This window comes from Antechinus flavipes, chromosome 5 (assembly GCF_016432865.1).
Source record: "Antechinus flavipes isolate AdamAnt ecotype Samford, QLD, Australia chromosome 5, AdamAnt_v2, whole genome shotgun sequence".
In the NCBI taxonomy this organism is placed as follows: domain Eukaryota; kingdom Metazoa; phylum Chordata; class Mammalia; order Dasyuromorphia; family Dasyuridae; genus Antechinus; species Antechinus flavipes.
In genome coordinates, this window is record NC_067402.1 from 60,970,322 (window position 1) to 60,996,248 (window position 25,927).

The window sequence follows — 25,927 nt, forward strand, 5'->3', positions numbered from 1 at the left end:
TACTTCTATTTGACATTACTAAAGATAATATTCAAAACAGTGAGTATTTTGCTTTCACAATTCTGAATTGTGACACTCTAAAAGTACAAAAGAAATTATGTCTAAATCATATTATTTGATATAATAATATGAATCATATATATTCGTGAGGAAGAAACAGTATTCACTAATTTAGGTTCACATAATTTAACTGATCCGACTTTTTTTTTCATTGTTTTTTTTTTCCTGCCACTATTTACTTTGAGTACAAATGAATTCCTGCTCTTTGTCAACCAGAATGTTAGCAAATTTTTACTTGTTTTCTTTCATTTCAAAATACCTGAAGTCTGTTACTCTTTTAGGTTTTTAACCTGTATCCTGACCTAGAAATGATTGCCTCTAAAAACAAGAGATTTTAGTCTGTGACATCCCTTTACACTCATAATAGTTCATGTAATGGTCTGAGGCTTGAGTTGATGCACTGAGGTTCCAAGCACATGAGGCTAAATAGTAATTGGACCATAATCTATTAATATATAAGCTTGGAGAAAGAATGGCCCCCGCCCACTCTTTGTACAAGTCCTGATGTGTTGTATAGGAAATGACGATTTTGGTGGGTGGAGGCAGGGGAGTGGAAAAGGAAGGGGAAGGAGAGACTTTTGGGATTGCGATTGGACGGTTTGCTCAGGTCAGATCGCTCTCTGTTAGCTGGCTTCCTGTTGCAGCTGCCCATATTGCTATAGCAATCTTTCTTGCCCATATTGCTATAGCAATCTTTATTCACCTCTTCACCTTAATAAATATTGAAGATTTTTCCCTTAACCTGAATTCCTGACTCTGGCTGATTTTAAATACGCGGTCATTACAAGTTCAGACAGTAAGCAGGGCTCCAAAAGGGACTTTCTCCACCCTGACATATTCTTTCTTTCATAGGGCTTGATTGAACTTTTTTTTTTTTTTTTTTTTTTTGCTGCTGCTCTTGAAGACCATAAAGATGGGTTAAAGCTTTGGACCTGGAAAGGTGTCATATGTCTGTGTCTATGAAAATGCTACATGATGTAGACAGCTGGAATCTATATGAGTTTTCAAATGGAACCATGAACCTAATAGCAGAGGAAGGATTTCCATCAGGTTTTAAGTGAGTTCTTAAATTAGGAGGAGAGGAAGGATCCACAAGGTTTTAACCAAGTCCTATTTTCAGTCACAGAATTAAGTTCACAATTAAATAAATTGGTTATAGTGATTATTTTGTGACATTCATTTCTCTAAATTATGTTTCAACTAATGATGTATCAGCAACACTTAAACTATCTTACTAATTCATTCCTAGTATGATGGGAAAAGAACTGTGTCTAGAATCAAAGGACGTGGATTCTCTTATCTCTTTAATGCTACATTGGTTAATTTGTTTAAAAAAAAAAACAAAAAAAACCCCACTATCATTCTGTGACTTCCCTGAACTTCAATTTCCTCAACTATAAGGTAAGAGGGTGGACTAGATGATCTCTAAAATATCTTGGAGTGCTGTATCAATGATACCTTCCATTACCATTATTGTCTCTAATATAACACTCTAATGGAAATGTCCAATTAATTATTAACTGCTATACTGTACTTAAGAAAATTATCCAATTTATGACTTTCATTAATATAAATATTTTATTTCCTTTGTGTTTTCTAATACATTTTTCTTGTTTTCAGTAGCAATATGGTTAACTTTTTTTGTTTGTTTTGCTGTAAACAAAATATTTTACTAGATATGATGAGAAATGCAATTTTTGCCTATCATTTGTTTCTTATACCTAACTGCATGATTTTGATCTGTTTCTTTTAATCCATTATTGAATACATTTATTTTTACTAACCTACAAATTCAAAAAACAAGAAAACTTTTGGGACACTTGTTTTTCATCATCTCTCTTTAGTAATACTGAATTAAGAAAAAAAATGAAATGTTTCATTTAATTTTTATTTTCTCTATTTTGATAAGCAGACAATTTGTGATAACCACAGTCTGAGACTTTCCTGGATATTATGCAACTTCATCCCCAAACTCGACATAAAACATGTTTTCACATAAATTTTTACATTTTTAAAAGAATGTTGACTCAATATGGAAACATACAACCTATTTCAGATCACTTGCTATCTTGGGAAGGAAGGATAGAAGAGAAAAATTTGCAATATAAGGTTTCACAAACGTGAATATTGAAAACTATCTTTGCATGTATTTGAAAAAATAAAATACTATAAAAAAGATGAGTATTGTCTCAAATCAATCAAGGCCTAAAGATCAATAAATTATGCTGGAGATAATATTTATTAGCAGGCATTGCAGAAACACAATGTGCAATTCTAGTCCTTATATCCATGAGAAGACAGCCATTTTTGGTTTTGTCTTCAGTTCCTTGCACAGTGCCTGACATTCAATAGGTGCTTAATCAATGCTACAGAATTGAATTACTGAGAACAAACTGCAGACAGAACTATGATGAATACTGTTTTCTTTCAACTGCACTTGGGTGTTCTTGTTTTCTTCAACCAACCAAGGCCGTCAGAGGCACAGATACTTAGAAAATATTTAACTTAAAACTTCCTACCAGACTTAATCCACTTTGGTCAGGAAAAGTTGGTGTCTATCAAAAAAAGATCTAGTAAAAAAGTTATGACTGTTTTGCTAGTGTGAATAAACACAACTTACCACTTGAAGGATGTCTTCATCTTTTGGCATAACACTAAGTTCCAATGTAGTGTCACTGAAATAAAGCAGAAATACATTTTATTTTTATTTTTAGGAAAGATGTAAATGTATGGGAGAGGCCAGAGATTAGTCAATTCAGAAATGTTCATAAAATTGCTTAAGGCTTACACTATTAATCATTACTTTTTAAATCCAAATTATTTAGAGTATGAAAAATAACTTTTAACTTAAATAAGACTAGCTGCCTAAGTTTTTGTTCTATTACCTCAAACAACTCTTTTTAAAATATGCATACTCCAAGTTTACTTTAAAAGTTTCTTAACTGAAATGTTAATTAAACAAAAACAAAAACAAAAAAAAAGGAACAAACATATAGCAAACAGAATGATTTATTTCATTTCAAATCAGAGATGATATTTAAAAGTTGAATATCATATAGAAGGACAGGGAGAAGCAGGGTAGTGTTTATCAATATTAAAAAATGGTCCTTTCTGTATGGAAATTAAAAGTTTCAAAGATTATTTATCATAATAACTGAAAATTTCATTTGTGAAAGAAAGAAACCTTATCTGTTATTTTAACTGTTATTTTACTGTTATTTTAACAACTGGCAAAACGAAACAAAAACAAAAAACTGTTCATAAAATTTTACTTCATCTCGATGATATAAAGCTATTGCAGCAAGTGAAACATTTTCCTTATCTTCAAAAAATAGCTCAGGAGGGATAAATCACGGTAAAACCTGGTATCTGAACCAACATGTAAAAAGAACACAGCCAGTATTTCTAAATCTAACCCAGAGGCAGTAAGTACAATTTCTGTAATTCAATCAAGATATTTACAACTTAAAATCCCTTTAGTTTACTGGCATTGTTTTTTGTCCACGCTATAAAGGCAAAAAGAACGGCAGGCTAAGTAGAGCCATTGGTTTGAACAAGGATAAAACTAGATGAGGAAGGGGTTATTTTAGTAGCTTAGTGTCAGTAGATAATATATACTGATAAGATAAATTCTTCTGCAAGGGTACATTTTTACATTAATAGACTGAAGAATCTCAATGGCATTATCTCCATTATCCATTTGCTACCAATTACAGACAAAAGGAACACAATTTTTTTTTTTAAAGAAAAAAGATAGGATGAGAAAACTTAAATAATATTTCTCTATTTTCCAAGTTTTGTTTAAAAATGAATATTGTAATTCTAAACAATTAAAGTACTCCCCAAAACTAAACATCAATGTGAGAACAAATTAATGTGTATTTCAAGGAAAACAAACCATAACAGAATGACACATATTTACAAGTGAATTTTTACAGCTGTTTTATCAATTTATTTACATTTATAGGCATGAAAACACAAGCAAATAAAACACATTAACAACATCCTAATTATCTTAGAGAAAAGAAGCTTCAGAAACTTCTTGACTCAACCTCCCAAGACATTATGTTCAAATTGGTACCACTAATAGGAACATCTACAACCAATATATTACACACATACATGCTATGTATTATCACAGAATTTCATCCACTAACTACTTAATTAAGGACATTAGAGTATATGTTCTTGAGTACCAATCTGTCCTTCATCATACCCAATTTTAAATATTTTTAAAATTTTACTGTCATTAACGTAAACAAATAGACTTGGATCTTTAACTACATAGTTTATATACTATTGTTGTGTGTACTTTTGCTCAACATCCCTGAAAATTAAACACTTAGCCCATCGTATTTACAATACCTGAGTGTGTGTGTGAGTGTGTATACACAAAGAAACACCAAATTTTTCTTAAATTTATTTAGACTTCATTGTCAAAAAGTGGTTCTTAATAAAAACAATTTGAACAATAAGAGTACTTAATTTTACTTATAATACAACCATCTATATTAATAATGAGGAACAATGTTAGGGCTAAGATAACATAATCTAAGAATGACAGTGTCTGAGAGGCACTGTAGTATAAGGGAAAGAACAATGGACTTATAGCCAGAAAACTTAGGGCTTTAGAGCTGACTCTACCAGTAATTAGCCATGTAACTTTAGGCAATGAGTGACTTTTCTAAGCATCATCTGTAAAACTATGGGGAAAGAAGTGTTCCCTTCCCACTTTTGACCTGGTAAAAAACTCCTTCGCACACATACTTACACTTAACTGAATTGTGCCTTTGTATACTACCTTAGAGCAAGTTGATGGAGCCTTACTTTCTGTCTGGGGTCAGTGGTGGGGAGGAGACAGGACAGGCCTAGGTCATCAGAGGTAATCTGCAAAGTGTATAACCAACCCACTGATCTAAAATCCAAAGTTAACTGTAATATATCTGTTTAGATTTACACACTAGTGAACATATTCATTTATAACCTAATTAGGTCAACTTATTTATAACAAATGGAGGGAGAGAAAAGTTGAAAAGTAATAGAAAACAGAAATAGGCATATTGCTAAGAAAATGTTCAAAGTTCTCTCTTCAATAACAGTAAACTTATCTTAGCTGACATAACTAAATTCAAATTAATGAGAGTTTTCAATACAGATTCATTAAATCAATAGTTACAATGCTGTATTTTCATTACAAAAAGGGGAGAAAACATTCAGAAAACCTGAAACTTAGTGCTCCACGAGTATAGATAAGTGGCTTTAAAGCTACCAAACAGTTTAAATCATATCCAAGTAAACTTGATTTCAAGCAATTCACAAATGCTTTAACCCACAAAAGTTCAAATCTCCATCACATCATTTCCCAAGAGTTAGAGTTCTTTATTAAGATCACTCTGCTGAACTGAACTGTGAAACAGAAACCCACTTGTGGCCCAAATCAACATTATTCAAGTATCTTACCTGTTTTGAATTAAAGCAATTACTTGGGAATACGTCTTTCCAATAACACTTTCTCCATTGACTTTTATAATACGATCACCTACAAGGAGAGGTGAAGAAAAAGTATGAAAAATGCCTAAGACAAAATGTGTTTTGGCATACTTGAAAAGCTAGGCACTAAGGAGTATCTGAATTTATATGGTAGTTTCTTTATTATATGAAATCATTTACACCAATACAATGAAAGGAGAAATAAAAAACTGAGGAGGGCAAATATGAGGCAAAGAGATTTTGGTTTTAAAAATCTAATTAAAAAAAAACCTCATTATCTTCTATTGAAAGCACATTTGTTTACATCAGAAATGCAGCAGTTTTCAAATGAAATCACGTTGGAATTGTTCGCTTTGAAGGGCATTTCTCACCAAAATCTTGTAGCCATAAGAGAGGGAAAAGCAGAAGTAAATGAGTGAACCATTCAATTTCCTCCAATTTATTGCATTACAACTATTGTAAAACACAGACTTATATAGGAAATATAAACAAACTGTTCATTTCCCTCCCTTCTCTTTTAATGGCTTATCTGGGTTTACTTAATCCACTTTGTCACTATCCTGACTCACTCCACATTCTCTCTACATAACTCACATTCATATATGATTTAAGACTTGTACCTACATAATTTAACTTGATCCTTACAAAAGCCCAATGAGGTAGTTATTATCTTCATTTGTATTTTTTACAGATGAAGAAAAATGAAGGCCAAGGACATTCACAACCCCAAAGCTGATGAATGCTGGTAAAGAAATGTAAACTCCAGTTTCCAAGTCTGCACACTAACCCTGTGCCATGCTGCTTCTCCAAAAGGCTCTGCCTGGTAAATGCCCAAAGCTCCTTTCAGAGCCTAGGTATGTGTGTTTAAAGACAAGTATGGCTGTCTTTAAAAAGATAAACTAACAATTATTAAATTGTTTGCCAAGAAAAAAAAAAAGACTGATGGCACTTGATTAGGTAAGTCTTGTGTTTAAGAGAGTAGAGATGCCCTGATGGGAAACAGCATATCTAGATTATGGATAAAATCAAAAGAATGAAGAAAATACTGTGTTTTCTAAACGTGTTCTAGTAATGTTCCATTTGATCCTCTCAACCTCTAGTGATTTGAAAAATTATATATTCTGTATGAACAGACATTAGAAATCTGGTTTTGTGTTCTTGACTTCCCAAGGAGTCTGTGGAAAAATTTCAGTGGGTTCATAAACTTTGCTAGGAAAAAAGACTTTAGAAGTTTGAAAGAGACAATCTTCTTAAATACATTAAATATAGCTCTTGTTTAAATACTAAAGAGATTAAAATGCTACAAAATTCTTTACTCAAAAGGCATTAAAAAACTGTGGGAAGCTTCTAGGTAATTTATCTAATTTTAATCTTTAGAACAACTCTAACTCTCTAAGGCAAATGCTATTACTATATCCAGAAGAAAACTGGGGGCTTAGAAATTTTAAGTGCCTTGCACACCTGTTCAAGTTCAGAGTCTAGTATCAAATACAGCATTTAAATTCAGTATCAAGTTCAAAAAACCACACAAACTAACTCACTTTCTCTCTCTCTGTCGAGCTTTAATGGTTTAAAACTTAACTAAAACTTTTTGGAATATCCTTATATTAGGATAATCCCAAAGGTCAGATGGTTTGCCTTCATGAGAGCATTCTAAGCAAAGGCTAGATTGTTAGGTATGTTGTTAAAAGGATTCTTGTTCTAGCAGTAGGTGAAGTAGACAGATGGTTCTGATACTCCTCATTCTGATAATGTATAAAAAAGAACCAGAGAAAGGATATCAATATGGAAGATGAAATGGAAAATTTGGGGAAACAAAATAGATAAAGCAAGCAGAACAGGTAGTTCTCAGGTAGTGTAATATAAAACAGAAGAGGAGCACCTGTGCATAATCCAGCTTCAAAAGCAGGTCCTCCTTCTTTAACTTGCTTAACAAATATGGTATCCATGGGCTCCAATCGGTTTCTTTGCTTTCCTGCAGAAAAATACAGAGGTTTTAATGATAAAAACTTATGTGAAAGTTATTGTCAATTAGAAAATTATTAATTAATCACCAGAAGATTTAAAAAAAAATCTTTATTCTCTTTTTTTACTGGCCATTTTTCTATCTGCCTCATCATAACATACCCAAATATCTCCCTTATCCCTTAAAAAACAAAAACCCTCATGAAAACTGCCATCCTTTTGAGCCAGGATTTCAGATCTGTGAATTTGGAAAAACATACATCTTTACTTTCACTCACCTCTAACTGAAAATTAGCATTTCCTTTAATTGGTTAAGGACCTTATTCTTAGAAGATGATCAAGGGTTTTCCCAGATTGTCAAAGGGTCCACAACACCATAAGCGTAAGAATTTCCGACTTAAAGGAATTATCTTGTATCTCTTCAGCCAAAATCTTAGGGAAAAAAAAGCTATCGACATTCCTATCTTTACTCTCTCTGCTGTAAATCCCCACCACACTGTTCTTATGCCTACCCTTTACAATCAGGCTTTTCTTGCTTACCATTCTGCTCTTGCCAAAATTACCAATGATCTCAAAATTGCCAAATCTTATGGTCTTTTAAAAAGACTGTTATTCGTGAAATATCTGATGCATCTTGCACTGTTAAAAAACGTTTGCTCCTAAACATTCTCTGCTTTCAGTTTTTATGATACTGTTCCCTGTTGATTCACCTCTTACCCGTATGAATACTACTCAATCTTTTTTGTTGAATTATCATTCATTTCATACATATATCCTCATTAGGGGGGTACCCCAAGACTTTTCTCCAAGCCCTCTTCTTCTCTCTTTAGCTAAATTACCATGTCTATGCATATATATATCTCCAACCCATCATGACCCTAAATTCCAAACTGAACTGTCCAATTTTTGTTGAAAATACCTTTATTCCATATCTCTATGATCTGCAAACACAGCATTATCCTCAACTTCTCCCTCTCCCTTACCCAACATATCGAATCGGGAGACAAATCTTACCATTTCTATCTTGCTGCCTCCTCTCTACTTTGGGCTCAGGCCTCTCCTCTGCAGAGACTGAGGGCTCCAATGGCTGCTAGGTGGTCTCCCTGCCTCCAGCCATTCTTCCCATTGCCAGTTTTGGCTCTGTCACTTCATTGTGGGACAAAATTCAGTCCTTCCCTCCTGATCAAAAACCAACATCTGCTTGGCTAGAGTAAAATGTCTCACAACTTGGCCCCAACTCATTTCCATCAAGTCCATCCACCTTGTCCTGTCTTTTTCTCACACATGATGACCAGGCTCTGTGCCTCTGCAAGGAGATGTCACCTGTGTTTGGAGAACACTTCCTCCTCATGTCAGCTTCACAAAGTCCACAGTATCAGCACTTCCATATTACCTTTCCTGAACCCCCAGCTGCTAGTGCTTTCCCTATCTTCCTTTCATTTCATTCCCTTGTATTTATTTCTAAGATTACCAATTTACTAAAAAATGTTATACATTTCTATGTTCATTAAAGCATTTAACACTACGAGTATCCATTCCACATACTATGTTAGTCAAGTAAAAGCATGACTTTGGGTCATGTCTACTCAGAGAGACAAGATGTACACCCATCTAAATTTAAATTTACCTTCAATAGCAATGTAAGTTCATATTATGATTAGATGTCAAATATTAATTAGCAAGTCATTTATATTCATGGCTAATTTTTCTCTAAGTTTCTATCAGAAAGATGCATTATGGCTTAACTGGACAAAGAGTTGGCTTTGAAAGCAGGAAGACCTTTGGGGGATCCTAAGGATGTCACTTCAGAAAATGATCCAAGACTATCAATCTAAGCATTGTTAGGAGGAAGTTCCTCACCTGAGAATTCTTGATATCAGTGAAATTACAGGTCCCATCCTTATTCCTATCTATCTCTATCTACTCTATCAGAAAAAGTCCCATGTACCACCTTTGAGCTAGGACATTTTTGTGTTTATATGCCTAATAAATCTTGAAAGTGAAATAGTCACACCTAGAATAGTTATTTTGTTTATTTTATGCCTTTTGATCATGCATATTCTCCAAGAAATTTTACATCCTCAAATATATCTCAAATGATAATGAATGTTTTAACTGTTCCCCTGTATTCTCTTAACTATTGAGATGTATCACTCAACTCTTTCTAAAAAAAAAAAAAGTAAAACAGATACATTAATAGTGATAATAGAATGACTGATGAACAAAGCTACATTCTTAGAAGATGCCTGTACAAAGTTCATAAAGCAGAAAGTCCCCATGACGATGTTCTCCAGATAATCCTATAAGCAGAAGGCATGATGATGCATCTACTAAAGCCAGAGTCCCCAGCCATTCAAGAGACTAGTCTAAGAATCCACATAAGAAAACCCAAATGGATTTTTAAAAAATATCATTTCCCATACTAAGACAGAAACATAGTCCTCAACATATGGAATGAGCTCATTCCCCATTAGATGGCGGGTGTGGCTGCAGCACTTCAGAGTTTGCAAAGTGTTCTTTCTATATATACATATATATTTGTAATTATACAATTAAATGATATTAAGAGGCAAGATTCAAAACCAAGTCTAGCACCTGAAGCATTACAACTATACTATCACAATAATGTTTCAAGGGAACCCAAGAGGAAAAAAAAAAAGAAATCAGAAGATTTCTTTCTTGGTAAGTATGGAAAGACAAATTCATCAACACATGGAAAAATGTGAACTAAAGAAGAAACATTCCAAAATATTTCTAAAGAAAGCAAAATAGTGAAAATGGTTGACTTGACTTTTTTCTTCCTTCTCATGTTGCATTCAAAAAATTTTAAAATGAAATAGTGAAGAATAGCTGTTTCTCTTTCATAAACCTCATAAATACTGCTGGAGATAGTACTGGGGCTCTGAATTGGGCCTAGGATTTTTTCCAATACAGAAAACTCTCAGAGGAGGACGCTCCTAGGCTGGCAAGACAGTACCTTAGGCTTAGCACACTGCTAAGAGAATTAATGACCAGCAATTATACATTCAAATATATGTGGCAAAAGGGAAGGAGAAGACATCTTTCTGGCCCTAAGGCCAAATATGTCTATAAAGCCTAAAGGAGCAAAACAGACTTGAAATGACAAAAGTAAAGACACTCAAAATATTATAAAATATTAAACATCCTGTAAAAAATACGCTAATGCCTTGAGTAAGTGTTAGAAGGGAGCAAAGTGCAAAACTGGCCAAATCCTTTCATTTCACAGATGAGGACGCCTAGAGAAGGACATCTTGTTCAGCAGCACATCTCTACAAAGCAGCACAGCCAAGACCTAAATAGAAGTATTTTGACTTTCAATTATAGTAATATTTCCACTATCCTATGCTGCCAAACCACAACATTGGAAATATCAAATTATTAAGATGGAAAAACTAGAAGCAGACACAATAACAAACACAAATTCTTCAGCCTGACATTTAAGGCAGCTCAAAATCTGACTCTAATTTATTTTTTCAATGGTTCTGATAAGTTTCCTTCACTAATCCATTTTTCAACTTCACATGCTATTTCCTATTAACCATGCACCTGCTAATAAAACTAAATGCCTAGAAAGTATTCCCTCCTTGATTATACCTCTCACAGTCTTTATGTTTCATAAATACTCTGCCAAATCTTCTCTGGTTACTTTAATTGGTACTGCTCTATTCCCTTTTCAAATTATTTTTAAATTATAATTACCTTTAAGGGAAGAGGGGAAGATATGCTTCCTACTCCCATAAGGGCTGGGACTCTAGGTTTTTGTTCTTCCCCAATATTTAGGACACTAAATGCACAGTAGGCACTTAAATTAAGAATAGTAAAGGAAAAACTATGAAAAGAAGCTAAACTACAAGCTATAACAATTCAGATAAAGGGAGAAATTGTTCTATATCTTTCAACAGACTTTAAGGGGTTCACTGTATAACAGTTACAATAACTGAGGTCCAAAATGTTGATACTGAATTAAAAAAAGGTCCAATCATGTACGGAATACTGTTTTGAAAAAGGCAAGAAAATGTGTACTATATTCTTTAAGGTTTCCATCAAAAGCTGCTAATTTTTTTTAAGTTCCCTAAATTTATTTTTAAAATATCTTAACTTAAAATTTCCCAATTTATATTCAAAACAATTTTTTTTCATTTGTTTTTAAGATTTTTGAGTTCTAGGTTCTCCCCCTTATCCTCACTCAAAATTAAGAAACTACATGTGAACTTATGTAAAACAAAACTTGGTGAAAGAAAACATAGATCTCCCAACTTAAAGAAAACACAAACCCTCAAGAAAAATTAAGTTAAAGATAAAGAGAGAAACAGAGAAATAGAGAATGCTTAGATTTGTATTCAGACTCAATCAGTTCCTTTTTTGGGTGTGGAAAGGATTTTTCATCATAAGTCCTTCAGAGTGGGTGTGAATGATTATACTACCAAGAATAACAAAATCATTTATAGCTGGTCATCCCAGAACACTGATATTACTTTGTATAATGTATATTTCACTTTGTCCATGGAGGATTTTCCAGGTTTGCTTGTTTTTTTTCCTGAGAGCATCCTCCTCATGATTTCTCAGAGAACAATAATATTACACCAGAAAAACTTGCTTCGAAAAATCTTTTTAAAATTACTATTGCTAATTCTATTTTCCCCATCTATTCTCTCTCCTTTCACCCAGTTCTTACTCAAGTATTTTGCTACTACTTCCTGTTTTGATATGCACTCTCTTATCACCCTCCCCCCTTATTTAAATACATCCAGTATTATGTTATTTCCTCATTGAGCCAATTCTGATGAGAGTAACATTCACTCACTCCCCCTTCTCCTCCACTTCCCTCCCCCCCAATTGTAAAAGCTTTTCCTTGCCTCCTTTTATTTTTGACACATAATTTGAATCATTCCACTTCCCCCTTTCCCTTTCTCCCAGTACATTCCTCTCTCATCCTTTAATTTCATCATTTATTTAAGAAGATATTATCCATTCATATTCAACTCACACCTGTGTCCTCTGTCTACATATACTCCTGCCATAATAATGAAACAGTCTAAAGAGTTACAAGACTCATCCTCCCATGTATGAATATAAACAATAAATCTTATCACTGATTACCTCTCTCAAGCTTTTCCAGAGTCCTGTATTTGAAAATCATGTTTTCTATACAGCTCTAGTCTTTTTTATCATGAATGCTTGGAAATCCTCTGTTTCATTGAAAGACTACCTTTTCCTCTTGAGAATTATACTCACTTTTACTGGGTAGATGATTGTTGGTTGCAGTCCTAGATCCATTGCTCTCCAGAATATCATATTCCAAACCAATGCTGCTAAATCTTGTGTTATCCTGACTGTGGCTCCACAATACTTGAATTGTTTCTTTCTGGACGCTTGCAATATTTTCTCCTTGACCTGGGAGTTCCAGAATTTGGTTATAATATTCCTGGGAAAATTTATTTTGGGATCTCTTTCAGGAAGTAATTGGTGAATTTTTTCAATTTCTATTTTACTCTCTGGTTCTAGAATATCAGGATAGTTTTCCTTGATAATTTTTTGAAAGATAATGTCCAGGTTTTTTTGATCATGACTTTCAGATATATCAATAATTTTTAAATTATCTCTCCTGGAGAGCAATTTGGAACTACACTCAAAAAGTTATCAAGCTGTGCATACCCTTTGACCCAGCAGTGTTACTACTGGGCTTATACCTCAAAGAGATCTTAAAAAAAGGAAAGGGATCTAGTATGTGCAAAAATGTTTGTGATATTCCTTTTTATAGTGGACAGAAACTGGAAATTGAATAGATACCCATCAATTGGAGAATGACTGAATAAATTATGATATATGAATGTTATAGAATATTATTGTTCTATAAGAAATGACCAGCAGGATGATTTCAGAAAGGCCTGGAGAGACTTTACATGAACTGATGCTAAGTGAAATAAGCAGAACAGATCATTATACACAACAACAAGACCATATGATGATCAATTCTGATGGACGTGGCTCTCTTCAACAATGAAATGATCCAAATCAGTTCCAATTGTTAAATAATGAAGAGAATCAGCTATACCCAGAGAAAGAACTATGGGAAATGAGGGTGGATCACAACATAGCATTTCTAGTTTTTCTGGCATTGTTTGCTTGCATTTTTATTTTCCTTCTCAGGTTATTTTTACATTCTTTCTAAACCCAATTTTCCTTGTACAGCAAGATAACTATATAGATATGTCTACATATATTGTATTTAACATGTACTTTAACTTATTTAACATGTATTGGACTGCTTGCCATATATTTAACATGTATTAGACTGCCTGTCATCTAGGGGAGGGAATGCAGAGAAGGAGAGGAAAAGTTGGAACAGAAGGTTTTGCAAGGTTCAATGATGAAAAATCACCCATGCATATGTTTTGTGAACAAAAAGCTATAAAATTTAAATAGATCTCTCCTGGATCTATTTTCCAGGTCAATTGTTTTTCCAATGAAATATTTCATATTTTTTCTATTTTTTCATTTTTTTGGTTTTGATTTCTTGATTTTTCATAAAGTCATTAGCTTCCATTTTCTCAGTTCTATTTTTTAAGGAACTGTTTTCCTTAGTGAGCTTTTGTATTTCCTTTCCCAAATGGTCAATTTTGCTTTTTAAGACATTCTTCATTAGCTTTTTATATTTCCTTTTGCACTTCTCTCAATTCTTTCCCATATTATCCCCCTATCTCTTTGACATGATTTTCAAAGTCCCTTTTGAGTTCTTCCATAGCCTGAGCCCAATTCTTATTTTTCTTGGATGTTTCAGATATAGGAGCTTTGATTTTGTTATCTTCTTCTGTCACCATAAAAACTTTTCAGCAGTCAGAAACATTTTTCTGTTTTCTGCTAATTTTCTTAGGCTATTATTTGGCTTGCTGTGTCCAGAAATCCTTCTAGGAATCTGACCACAAGCACTCTTTTCTGCTTTGAAGCAGATGTGTCCCTGCCCTACCATAGCTGTAAGATCTAGTGAGCTGGGACAATGGGACCGTACACCAGACTCCCATAGAGCCTCTCCACTGAGTCCTTCCTGATGTCCCCCACCTGAGAAGGTCTAGACGCCTCCAGCACTGGTGCTGATTCAGAGATCTGGCCTCTCACTGAGGCTAGGCTTACATTGGGATCATGAGCTTGGCTTCCACTCTGGTTTGATGGACCTTTTCTGCTGACCTTTCAGATTCTTTTTGGAGTTTTTGAGCTAAGAGGTCTCTGATTCAGAGGTCAGCCTGGGCCAGGGCTGGATCTGGGGCTACACACTGAACCCCATCTTTTCTGCTGAGCTTCTAAGTTGCCTTTGTCTGGAAAATGTTCTATTTCATCTTTTGGGGTGTTCTGATATTCTATATTTCAATATTTTGCTCACTATATCCACTTTTTATCATCCCTTCTCAACATGATAGTGAGGCTGCCAAACTAACATCCTATCCATAAAATTACTCATCTGTTTTGGTTCTTGCTATCATTATTTCAAACATAATATATCTACCTTTCTTTTCAAAATGAAGCTATTTTTGTAGACATATCTTAAAAGGTACTTTCACTAATGTTTTAAAGATAGTAGAAAATGAGTAATCAAGATTGAAGAAGGGCAAATGTCTCTGCTTTTAAAATAAGAAAATAGAATCTTCAAATCAGAACTTGATTTTGATTTAGTTAGGAAATATTTACTAAGTGCTGAAAATGTGTGTCAGTGCAACATAGTAGGTACATACAAGATATATTATATACGGAGTAGCTTGACAGTAACCTGAAAGCAGAAGGCACTAGCAGCTGGGGAGACTGTGAAAGGTTTGTGGAAGATGGGACTTGACAAAGTGAATCTTGGAGGGAAACCTGGAAAAATTCTAGAACAGATCACTCAAAAGATAGTTAAGGAATATTTAGAAAAGGAAGCAGTGATTACAAAAAGCACGTTTTCATCAAGAATAGCTCATGCTAGAAAAATCTTATTTTTTTAAACTGATAAAAGAGATTTCTGTAGACAAAACTTAACTGGATTTCAGCAAAGTGTTTGTCAACTACCTGATATTAGATGAAGAGAGAAAAATATGAACTTTATGACCATAAAATTAGATGGATTCAGAATAATTGAATAGCTAGGCTCAGAATAGTCAATAATGATTCAATGTCATTGTGGCAAGAAGTCTCCAGTAGAATTTCCTTGGACGTTTGCTTAGTTTTTTTAACCAATGACTTGGACAATAGCTTATTGGCATGTACATAAAATTTGTAGTTGACAAAATGCTGGGAAAGGGAGTTAAGACACAGGATGACAGCACTCAAAATAATCATGATAGGTCAGAGCACTGAGATAAATCTAATAAGATGAAATTCATTAATGAAATTATGAAGTCTTATAAGTGAGTTTTTAAAAACCAAAACAGATACTAGTAGTTCTGAAAAAGATCTAAGAGTTTTCATGGACAGCAAATGTAATAGGAGTAAGCAGCAAGATATAACAGCCAAAAAATCTCATGTGCTCTTGGGCTACATCAAGTGAAGCATAACTTCCATGAATAAAAATATTTTACTTTCTCTATAATCTGTCTTAATCAGAGGATATATGGAGTGCTATTCTGAGTACAGCAGATTAAAGAGGACATTGATAAACTGGAGAGTATCCAATGAAAAGCAACTAGGATGTTGAAGTCCATGTCTCATGAGGGTCAGCCAGAAGGACCTGGGGATGTTTAAACCAGAGAAAAACCTCAGATGTCTTTTTACTATTTTTACTATTTAATATTTTAGTATTTGAAGGGTGGTTGTGAAGAAAAGAGATTAGACTTGTTACCTTGGGGCTCAGAGGGCCAGGAGCAGCAATTTTAAAAAATGTCAACTTGTTAAAATATCAATTTAGGCTTGATGTCAAGAGAACCATTCTAAGAGTAGAGTTGTCCTCTGAGATACCAGTACACACCTGTCAGATTGGCTAGAATGACAGGAAAAGATAATGACGAATGTTGGAGGGGATGTGGGAAACTGGGACACTAATACATTGTTGGTGGAATTGTGAACGGATCCAAGCATTCTGGAGAGCAATTTGGAACTATATTATCAAACTGTGCATACCCTTTGACCCAGCAGTGTTACTACTGGGCTTATATCCCAAAGAGATCTTAAAGGAGGGAAAGGGACCTATATGTGCAAAAATGTTTGTGGCAGCCCTTTTTGGAGTGGCCAGAAACTGTAAACTGAATGGATGCCCATCAAATGGAGAATGGCTGAGTAAATTGTGGTATATGAATGTTATGGAATATTATTGTTCTGCAAGAAACGACCAGCAGGATGATTTCAGAAAGGCCTGGAGACAGACTTACATGAACTGATGCTGAGTGAAATGAACAGAACCAGAAGATCATTATATACTTCAACAATAATACTATATGACGATCAATTCTGATAGAGGAGGTTCTCTTCAACACTGAGATAATTCAAACCAGTTCCTATTCTTCGGTAATGAAAACAATCCGCTACATCCAGAGAGAGAACTATGGGAAATGAGTGTGGACCACAATATAGCATTTCCATTCTTTCTATTATTGTTTGCTTGTATTTTTGTTTTCCTTCTCAGGTTGTTTTTACCTTTCTAAAAGATTTGATTTTTCTTGAGCAGCAAGATAATTGTATAAATATGTATACATATATTGTATTCAACATATACTTTAACATATTTAATATGTATTGGACTACCTGCCACCTAGGGGAGAGGGTGGGGGGAAGAAGGGGAAAAATTGGAACAGAAGGTTTTACAAGGATCAATGATGAAAAATTACGCATGCATGTCTTGTAAATAAAAAGCTAAAAAAAAAAAAAAAAAAAGAGTAGAGTTGTCTAGAAAAGGAATGGATTGCTGATGACTACCTCAAAAGATGGTATTCTTTCCTTGGAGATACTCAAGTGTAAGCTGAATAACCACTTATTTAGTATATTATAGTACATCTTATTCTGGAATAAGATTTGGACTAGATAGCAGCTGAGGTTCTTTCCAAATCTCAAGCCCTGTCATTAATGAAAGTGACTATATGCCTTTAAATCTCTTATTACCTTAATCATGTGCAGAATAGGCACTTAATTGCCCCACTGCTCCAACTCCAGGGGCTTCCTAGCACTGCTGGGCTCTGCTGGGCCTTTCATCACTTCCTCTCCACTCCATCTTTCCAAACTTCTACCTTACATCTTTACACACACACTGTGACCCACTGACACTGGCCTTTTTGCTGATCCTCTGACAAGACCCTTCATCTCTAGAACTGTAGGCATTTTTCCAGGACTTCCAACCATGTCTAGAATGCCTCTTTTCCTATAACTCTGCTTCCTGACTGCCCTGACTTCCTTAAAATTCTAACTAATCTAAGGAAGTTTCCCCCAATCCCCTGGCTTATTGGCGCATAGCTATCTCCATTGTTAAGACTGTGCACTTCTTGAGAGCAAGAACAGAATTTACCTTTCTTTGAATTCTTAGTGCTTAGCACATAGTAAAAGTTTACTGACAAGGACATAAGAGTTTTGATTTTCTTTGCCAGTATTCCTTTAAACATGGAATCTCTGTCTTGACAGAAAATCATCTAGGAAATTCTAAGATCAAAAAATTCATAATCCTTTAGCCCATAAAGTGTCTGCTGAAATCTGAGGATTGCTTCTCAGAATGTTTTTTAAACAAATGAAGGAAGTACTAAATTTTATAATCTGTTCAGATTTTTATGGCATTAAAAATCCATAAAGTAGTACTTTAAAGTTTATAAAGCACTTTTCTCATCTAAGTCCTATGACCTAGACAGACAGTGCAAGGTTATTGTCCCCATTTTATGGATTACAAGTTATGAGTTTTAGGGACTGAATGCAACTCCAAGGTTGGTGTTCTTCTTTCATGACATACAAATGACATAATTTGAGGAAGAAAAACTAATGTCAGAAGTAGAAATTAGATTTTAAAAAATTACAAGCTGAAATCAACAAAAGAAAAATGCAGTAATCAATGTAAAGTTCTGCATTTGAATTTCTTGATCTTTTTAGGTCTAAGTTTGGGATAGGAAAATCTAGAGCTTGATAGCAATTTATTTTTTAAAATGTGAGGTTTTTTAAATTTAGTATTATATATGATAAAAAAAATTTAATTGCATGTTTAGAAGTATATAGTATTCAAATCAAGGGAGGTAGTAGGTTGTACTATGCTTTGCAGAAACTACATTTGGAGTTTTATGTCTAGTCCTAAGTACCATATTTTAAGAAGAAACTCAACAGATTAAGAAATATCCAATAGAAAAAACCCAGGATGTGAAAATTATATATCATTTTTGCAGAGCTAATTTGGAAAAAAGAAGTCTGAAGGAGAAATCATTGTTGTCTTACTATGTTTGAGGGACTGCCATATCAATGAAAGGAATCTACTTAATAATATTAGGGACATATTAAACAATAAAGAACAGGGAGACAGATTTTAAAAAGAATTTTCTAACATTTAGAATTGTCCAACAATGACAAATTATTTTGAAATAAGCATGAAATAGACTATTTTGAACACTGGAAACATTCAAGAAAAGGTTTAATGTCCCTTTTCTAAGATGTCAGTAGTAATTTCTCTGACTGGGAAGGCGGTTAATCTAGATAAACTTTAAGGTTTGCCATAACAAAGACTGTGATGCTGTGAGATCTGCTTCTCTTATCATCTCTACTCTAGAGACTTGTTTCTTAATTTCTTTTCAATGTGTACCTCTCTGAAACTCTGATCCTGTATTTTAAAATATTGGCTCTATTTACTAACACAATATATCCCTATTTTAGTTTGCTATGTCTAAAATTTAACTCATGATCTTTCTCTTCCCTTTACACATAGCTCCTATTGTTCACTTCTCTATTCCATTAGTAGTTTAATTATTCTTCGGATCATTCACACTCAAAGCTAGTTAACAAAATACATAAAAGTAGCACTAGATGTTACAAAGCTTCTCTCAAGTCCTCAATGCCTTCTCTCTGTCTATATTTCTTGCAGAGAAAACTAAGGATACCATTATTAGTTCCCCCCTTTTCTCTCCTCTACATTTCAAAAACCTTGAATAATTTTGCCTGTCCTTTACTCCTGCCTCTGAGAAAGCTCTTCTTCCCTTTGTCATGACTGACATCTCTCCTTGTGGCTTTGATCCTTCTGTCATTCCAAGGAGTTTGCCTCTTTATTCCCTTTCTCTTGTCACTAATCTTTTTCCACCTACTGGTTCTTTTTTCATTGTCTATATAAGTATCTTTGGGACTATACCATCCTTTAAACAAAAATCTCTTGACTCTATTTACCCCTCTAGCTACTTCTCCTACCAAACTCTCAGAATAAGCTGCACTTGTAGTTGCCAATTCCTTACTCTTCTTACCCTTTGCAATCTGGCTTCTGACCATATTAAGTCAAATGTAATTGCTCTTAGGTTATAGTACCAGTTATCTTAACTGCTAAATATGTTTTTCTGTAGCTTAATTTTTTCTTTGCCCTGAATGCTCTGTCATAGTTCTCAATCTTCCTATATGGATCATTACCCTATTTCCTGCTGCTAACCATGGGTTGTCCCCAAAGATCTGTCCCAGGTTATCTTTGTAAGCTTCTTGAGGGCAGTGACTGGTTTTCATTGAGTTTTTACATCTTACATTCCATATAGTAGATGCTTAATAAATGCTTATTTGATTGGGTTGGTGATTTCATCAGTTCTCATGGGTTCCATTATTATTTCAATGCAGAGATGATTCCCAAATCTATATATCCAACTCACAGCTACCTCCTGGGCATCAGTCCCCACATCGTCAATTGTTGGTGATCATTTCTATTAGCCAGCAATTTCTACCTGAACATCCTTTAAACTCAAAATGTCCCAAACAGAACTCATTTTTTCTCTTACATTTGAAAGTCCTTCAAGCTTCCCTTCCCTATTTCTGCAAAGGCTACCATCATCTTTCTAAACACCAGATCACAAGGTTAGATTCATTCTCAATCCTTTAATCTCTTTGACACATATACACCTACCCTTTCACATCCAATTAATTTCTTAAGAGGTAAAAGGTGGTACAGTAGAGAGAATTCTAGCCCTGAAATCAGGAAGATCTGAGTTCAGATTTAGCCTGTTACTAGCTCTGAGACCCTGGTTAAGTTATACATACCCTATTTGCCTCAGTTTCCTCCATGTAAAATGAAGATAAGAATAGTACCCGTCACGGGGTTGTTGTAAGTGTTTAGCACAGTAACTGGCACATAGTAAGCACCCTATAAATGCAGACTCTCCTTTCCTTTCCTGCTCTAGAATGTCTTAGCACATGGCCTGCCACAGAAACCCCTGCCACTGAGGAATCCTGAAAACTTTAAAAGGCTGTGACAAAACCACCATTGTTCACTATTACCACCACTAGGTGTCAGGCTTGGTCCTGGAGATGTGCATCAGCCAAGCTCCATGGCAAGCTAGTGCCCGGAGGCGTCCAAGATGTCATTCCCAACAACTCCTATGAGCACTGCAGGCTGCAGGCACTTCAAAGTCTTTCAAACCACAGTAGAAAGATGGTTTTCTGACAGCTTTTATTTTGTCAAATTTCTAAACATTCAAAGTAGGAATAACAGACAAGAAGACCACACGTATGTGTTTATCCCATGCCAATTTGACCTTAAATCAAAAAGTTACTTATTGAGAATTACTTCAGTCTGTTAGTGCTAGTAGTAACCATCTTATCAGCCACAATAAACATTTTAATCAGATTAGCATAGGTAGGCAATGAATGCTTAGGCTGAAATTGAATCAGGCACTATTTCCTCAGCTACGGAGAGAGCTGAGAAATAATCTGGTGGAACACATATTTCACAGATGAGCAAAGCAAGCTCCAAAGGTGAAAGTAACTTGTTTGAGGTCAAAGATTAAAACTTTGAACCCCAGTCCATAGGGTCATGTAAACGACACTATGCCCCTGCTTCAGTAATTCAGCACATTCAGACTGAGAGGAACCTTGGCCATCACTCAGTCCAATTAGCTCCATTAACTCCTGCAAGTTCCTTTGAGGACAGAGACTCCTTCCACCTGCCTCTGGCACTTAGAAGGGGACCTAGTCCAAAGCAGGACCTTAATAAATGCTCGATGACTTGACTCTAAGTCTGTTAGCTGACCAAGGCAGAAAATGAAACACAGAAAGATCATACAGATAGCCAAAGGTCTTCTGACTCAAAGATATTCTTTTCTAGGACATCTCTCTACCTTCCTGTCATTGTACAGGTGATATGAGTCAGGTGCAAGCCTAGGAAGATGCCATGGCCCAGGCCTGGATCCAGGATCTGTTTTGAGAAAATACTCCCTGTCCTATCAAAGGTCCAGAGTTTACTGGCAGACCCTTGGTCTCCAGTATGACTCCAATGAAACTGTGGCCCTAGTTCTTCCTTTTCAATTGGTCCACCTACATTTTCCTGGCTGTGGGGAGTGGTACATCCAGTTCAGTGGGAAGATTAATTCCTTCTCTTGCAACAGCAGGACATCATTTTGACTGAAATACAGAATGCACTAAAGGAAATGACATGGAATAAGTGACTGGGCTAGAGTCACAGTATGAAGGATTTCAGTATTAAACTGAAAATTTTCTATTCTATCACAGAACAATATGAAGTCAACTTGAGCAGAGGAGTGACATGGTCAGAGAGGTAATGTGCTTATCACATCTAACCCTGCGGTGTTCTCTTCTTTAAAATATAACGGTTCTCTCTGGGAGCAGGTTTCTTGGGGAGGTTTTCTGGAGGCAGCCTTACTTTCAGTTTAAAGTAACAATCACTCCAAATACAGCCAGCTGATAAAATCCAAACGTTTATTTCTTATCTCTTTCCTTGAGCCTGGTTAGCTTTCTTAGAGGCCTATCTCTCTGCTTGGTTCCAAGAGCTCTTGCCGCTAATCTTTTGCCTCTGCCAGCTTCGGCTTCTCTTCTTCCAAATATCTCCAGCTAGCACCAAGGTGAAAGTTGGAATGAATCTGACTTCACCTCTGAGAGTGGGTTTGTGGGCTTCTCTATCTCCCAGAGTGCTCCTCTCCGACTCCTGGCAATGTTCCGAACTAATTGACTGAGCCTCTGTCAGCTTCTTATATATGATCTCTTAAAGGTTGACTCCTCCTCTGAGGGAGGGATAAAAGGAGGTGTGAATTCACAAAGTTACAAAGTTAACTTTGTGAATCTCCCATACTTGTGAACTCCAATAAGTACTTAAATACATTAGTGAATTAGAGAATTTGCTAAGTACCATGCTAAATTAGGCAACTGACTTATCACTTTGTAAGGATTCCAACATAACCCAATTAGGGAAATAAATAGTTCATATTAGAAGGCAGAAATGGGATCCAAAAAAATCTCCAAAGGCTGGGAGGATCTATTTTATCTAATAAGAAATTTGTTAAAATTAAATAGGGTTAAATATACCAAATAGATCTGAGGGTAAGTCCTGACACAAAGATACCAAATATGAGGCTGCAAAAGTTCTGCAAAGGAGTAAATGCTTGAACTAAGGCTATATGTGTAGAGATAAGAGAGACATGGAAGAGATGCTGGGGAAATGGACATTTCCAGGTAAGTGGGAAGAGACAAAGTGAGAAAGTGAGGGTAATGCTGAGATTACAAACCTGGGAGGCTTGAAAGATTCTGCGGCCCTCAATATAAAGTTAGCATTTTGGTGGAGGAAGGACTTAAGAGAAAATAATAATGACTTTCTGTTTTGGGTGCTCTGAGTTTGAGAAATCCCTGGAACATTCATTTTGAAATATCCAATGCTCATGATATACAACTGAAAACGGGGACAGAAACTCCATTGGGAGCCACTTGCATAGAGATAATTAAACTCGTGGGAGCTGATAAGGTCACCAAAGGAGTTTTGGAGAGAAGAGTTTCCATTCAGGAAGTCAGGCTGCAAAGGGTTGAAGAATGAAAGAGAGGAATCAGAGGCAATAAGTGAAAGGGAGAAAAGCTATATAGTCAATAGTTTGATAGGGTACTAAGACCTACTCAAGGGTTTTTAAGGATGAGAGAGACCTGGATAAAGTCAGTATAGAGAGAATGAAGTTTGGAAGAACAGAAGGATGATAGAAAGGATAACTTGCTGGGAAGAAATGATTGGCTAGGTATTTCTGAAGAAGGCTGAAGCTGATCCCTTGTATTACAGTAGGATTAAAGCAGATTGCGTGTCTGCACCATGTCCAGCACCAACATGGTGAGAAGCCCTCTCTATTCTTCTCTAGGTTTTCTTTCTTCTACCAACCCCTGAAATGTCTTTATCGTGGGAGCTTACTCCAGTTCTAGAATTTACACACTGGAAGTATTCTTGGCTCCCTTTATCTCCCCATGAGTGAATAGCCCCTCACAAAATTCCAACATAAGGAAGAACTTAGGCAGCCATTATTTCCGTCCTCTCCAAGGACTTTCTCTGCCATGCCCCTGAATCAGATAGCTTCAGTTTTAACTTGTCTCTTTTCTTCCCACTCCTGGACCAGAGGACTAAGTAGCCCAAGAAAAGATAAATCAGCTCTGGTCAGAAAAGCAGAACTTGTTAAAGATTCCTTAATGATCAGTACTATGGTTGGGTTCATAAATAGATGTTGTACCTGCAGGCTGGGTGAGAGATCTATCTAGTTTGGAAGGGAAAAAAGGTGAAAAATCATAGGAAAGAAGCAACAGACTGAATCTGCTCTTTTTTTGTCAGAGGACAAAACTATTTTCATTGAGGAGAAATACCACAGAAGGCTTAATTTCCCTAACAATTAGAACTACACAGAAATTAAACTAGATATTTTGGAGGACCATATGTTCCCCATACTACAGGTCTTGAAGCAATGGATGAATGCTGTAGAAAAGATTCATTTTTCCAGAACAGGTTATACCAGAATAATTGAGAGCCCTTTCAAATCCAAGATTTTATGGTTTGATAATTATCCAAAACTCAAACTAAATCCTATCTAAGGCATAATCTCTATCTTTCCTCCTTTCTTCTCTTAAAGAATAAATACTTCCTCTAGGATTAGCCCTACCCCCACTGTAGTTTCTTGTTACCAATGTAGTTGAACTTTGATCCCTACAGTTGTAGCAAAGAATTGACAGTTACTTTCATAATCTTCAACCCAGCCCATACACAGACCCTTTCACCTAGAGATCCCACTACTAGCCATGTATTCCAAGGAAGTGTCCTTTTTAAATGTGACTCAGATATTTGAAGATGGCTTTCCTACCTCTGCTTGAACTTTTCTTCCGCATGCTAAATTTCACTAATTTTCTCCATCCCTTTTAAAAAAAAATTTCTAATTTCCTTACAATACCTTGACCCTTTCTGAACACATTTAAGTTTGTTGCTCTCTGGCATGCCCAGAAATGGACAAAATACTATGAACATACTCTGTCATGAAATGTCTCCTATTTTTTGAACATTGCCATTAATGAAGTTCAAAGGTGAATTGATAATAGGCAATGCAATAGAACAAATAGAGGGCCAGACTCTGAGTCAGAAAAACTTGCTTTAAAATCCTGCCTTTGACACATTCTGGCCATGTAACCACAGGTAAATTACTTAATGCCCTAGGATTTCCTACGTTACAAATCAGTTATTCATTCATTTGTTGAAGAGGCTTCTCCATCATGCAATTCCTCACACTAATGAAGTGACTAGCAATTAATTTGACATGCAAGTAAAAAACAAACACACCAACAGAAAACTAAGAAATTAAAACTTCCTAATTAAACACCAAAATAGAAATACTACAAAAAGAAAAATCAAGAGAGATTAACAAAATTTAAAGTAAAAAATTCACTGAACTTATTAATAGTTCTTAGTATGTCACATAGCCCCACCCCATGAAACATAAGATATTAGACTAAAAAAAGAAAATTACCAGTTCTCAAAAATTTTTTAAATGAATTCAGAACTAATGAAGAAATAAAATAATTAGGTGCTATTTTGCCCAACTATATAAAAATAGTCTAAATAAAGTGGATGAATGATCACAGAAACATAAATTGCCTAGAATACTTAAATAGATCTAATACAGAAAAAGAAACTGAGCAAGTCAAATCACAAATGAACTCACAAAGGGGAAAAAAAAAAACTAGGACCAAATGGATTTATAAACTAATTCTATCAAACATTTAAAGAACAAATCATTCCAATATTACATAAATTGGAAAAAAAATAAAGGCTCCTTTCAAATCCAGCCCATACTACAAATACAGTCTTGATACCTAAACCAGGAAAAGTTAAAACAGAAAATGAAAACTATAGACCAATCTCTCTAATAATAAATGATATTATCAAGAGATTACAGCAATACATCATAAAGATCAAACATTATAACTAAGCTGTATTTTATACCAAGGAAGGAAGGCTGATTCAACATTAGGAAAAATA

At 35.1% G+C, this 25,927-nt stretch overlaps 1 protein-coding gene across 6 annotated transcripts in view; it reads right to left on the reverse strand.

Annotated features, from left to right (window-relative positions):
* The window catches only part of ARHGAP21 (Rho GTPase activating protein 21), a 144,850-nt gene that overhangs the window by 53,157 nt on the left and 65,766 nt on the right, over positions 1–25,927 (reverse strand). For all 6 annotated transcript variants that reach the window (XM_051961180.1, XM_051961181.1, XM_051961178.1 and 3 more), the window contains 3 exons: positions 7,433–7,525; positions 5,521–5,599; positions 2,681–2,735 (listed from right to left, as the gene is read on the reverse strand). In XM_051961180.1, coding sequence (XP_051817140.1) covers positions 2,681–2,735; positions 5,521–5,599; positions 7,433–7,525 — 227 coding nt within the window. The remainder of the gene's footprint in view (positions 1–2,680; positions 2,736–5,520; positions 5,600–7,432; positions 7,526–25,927) is intronic.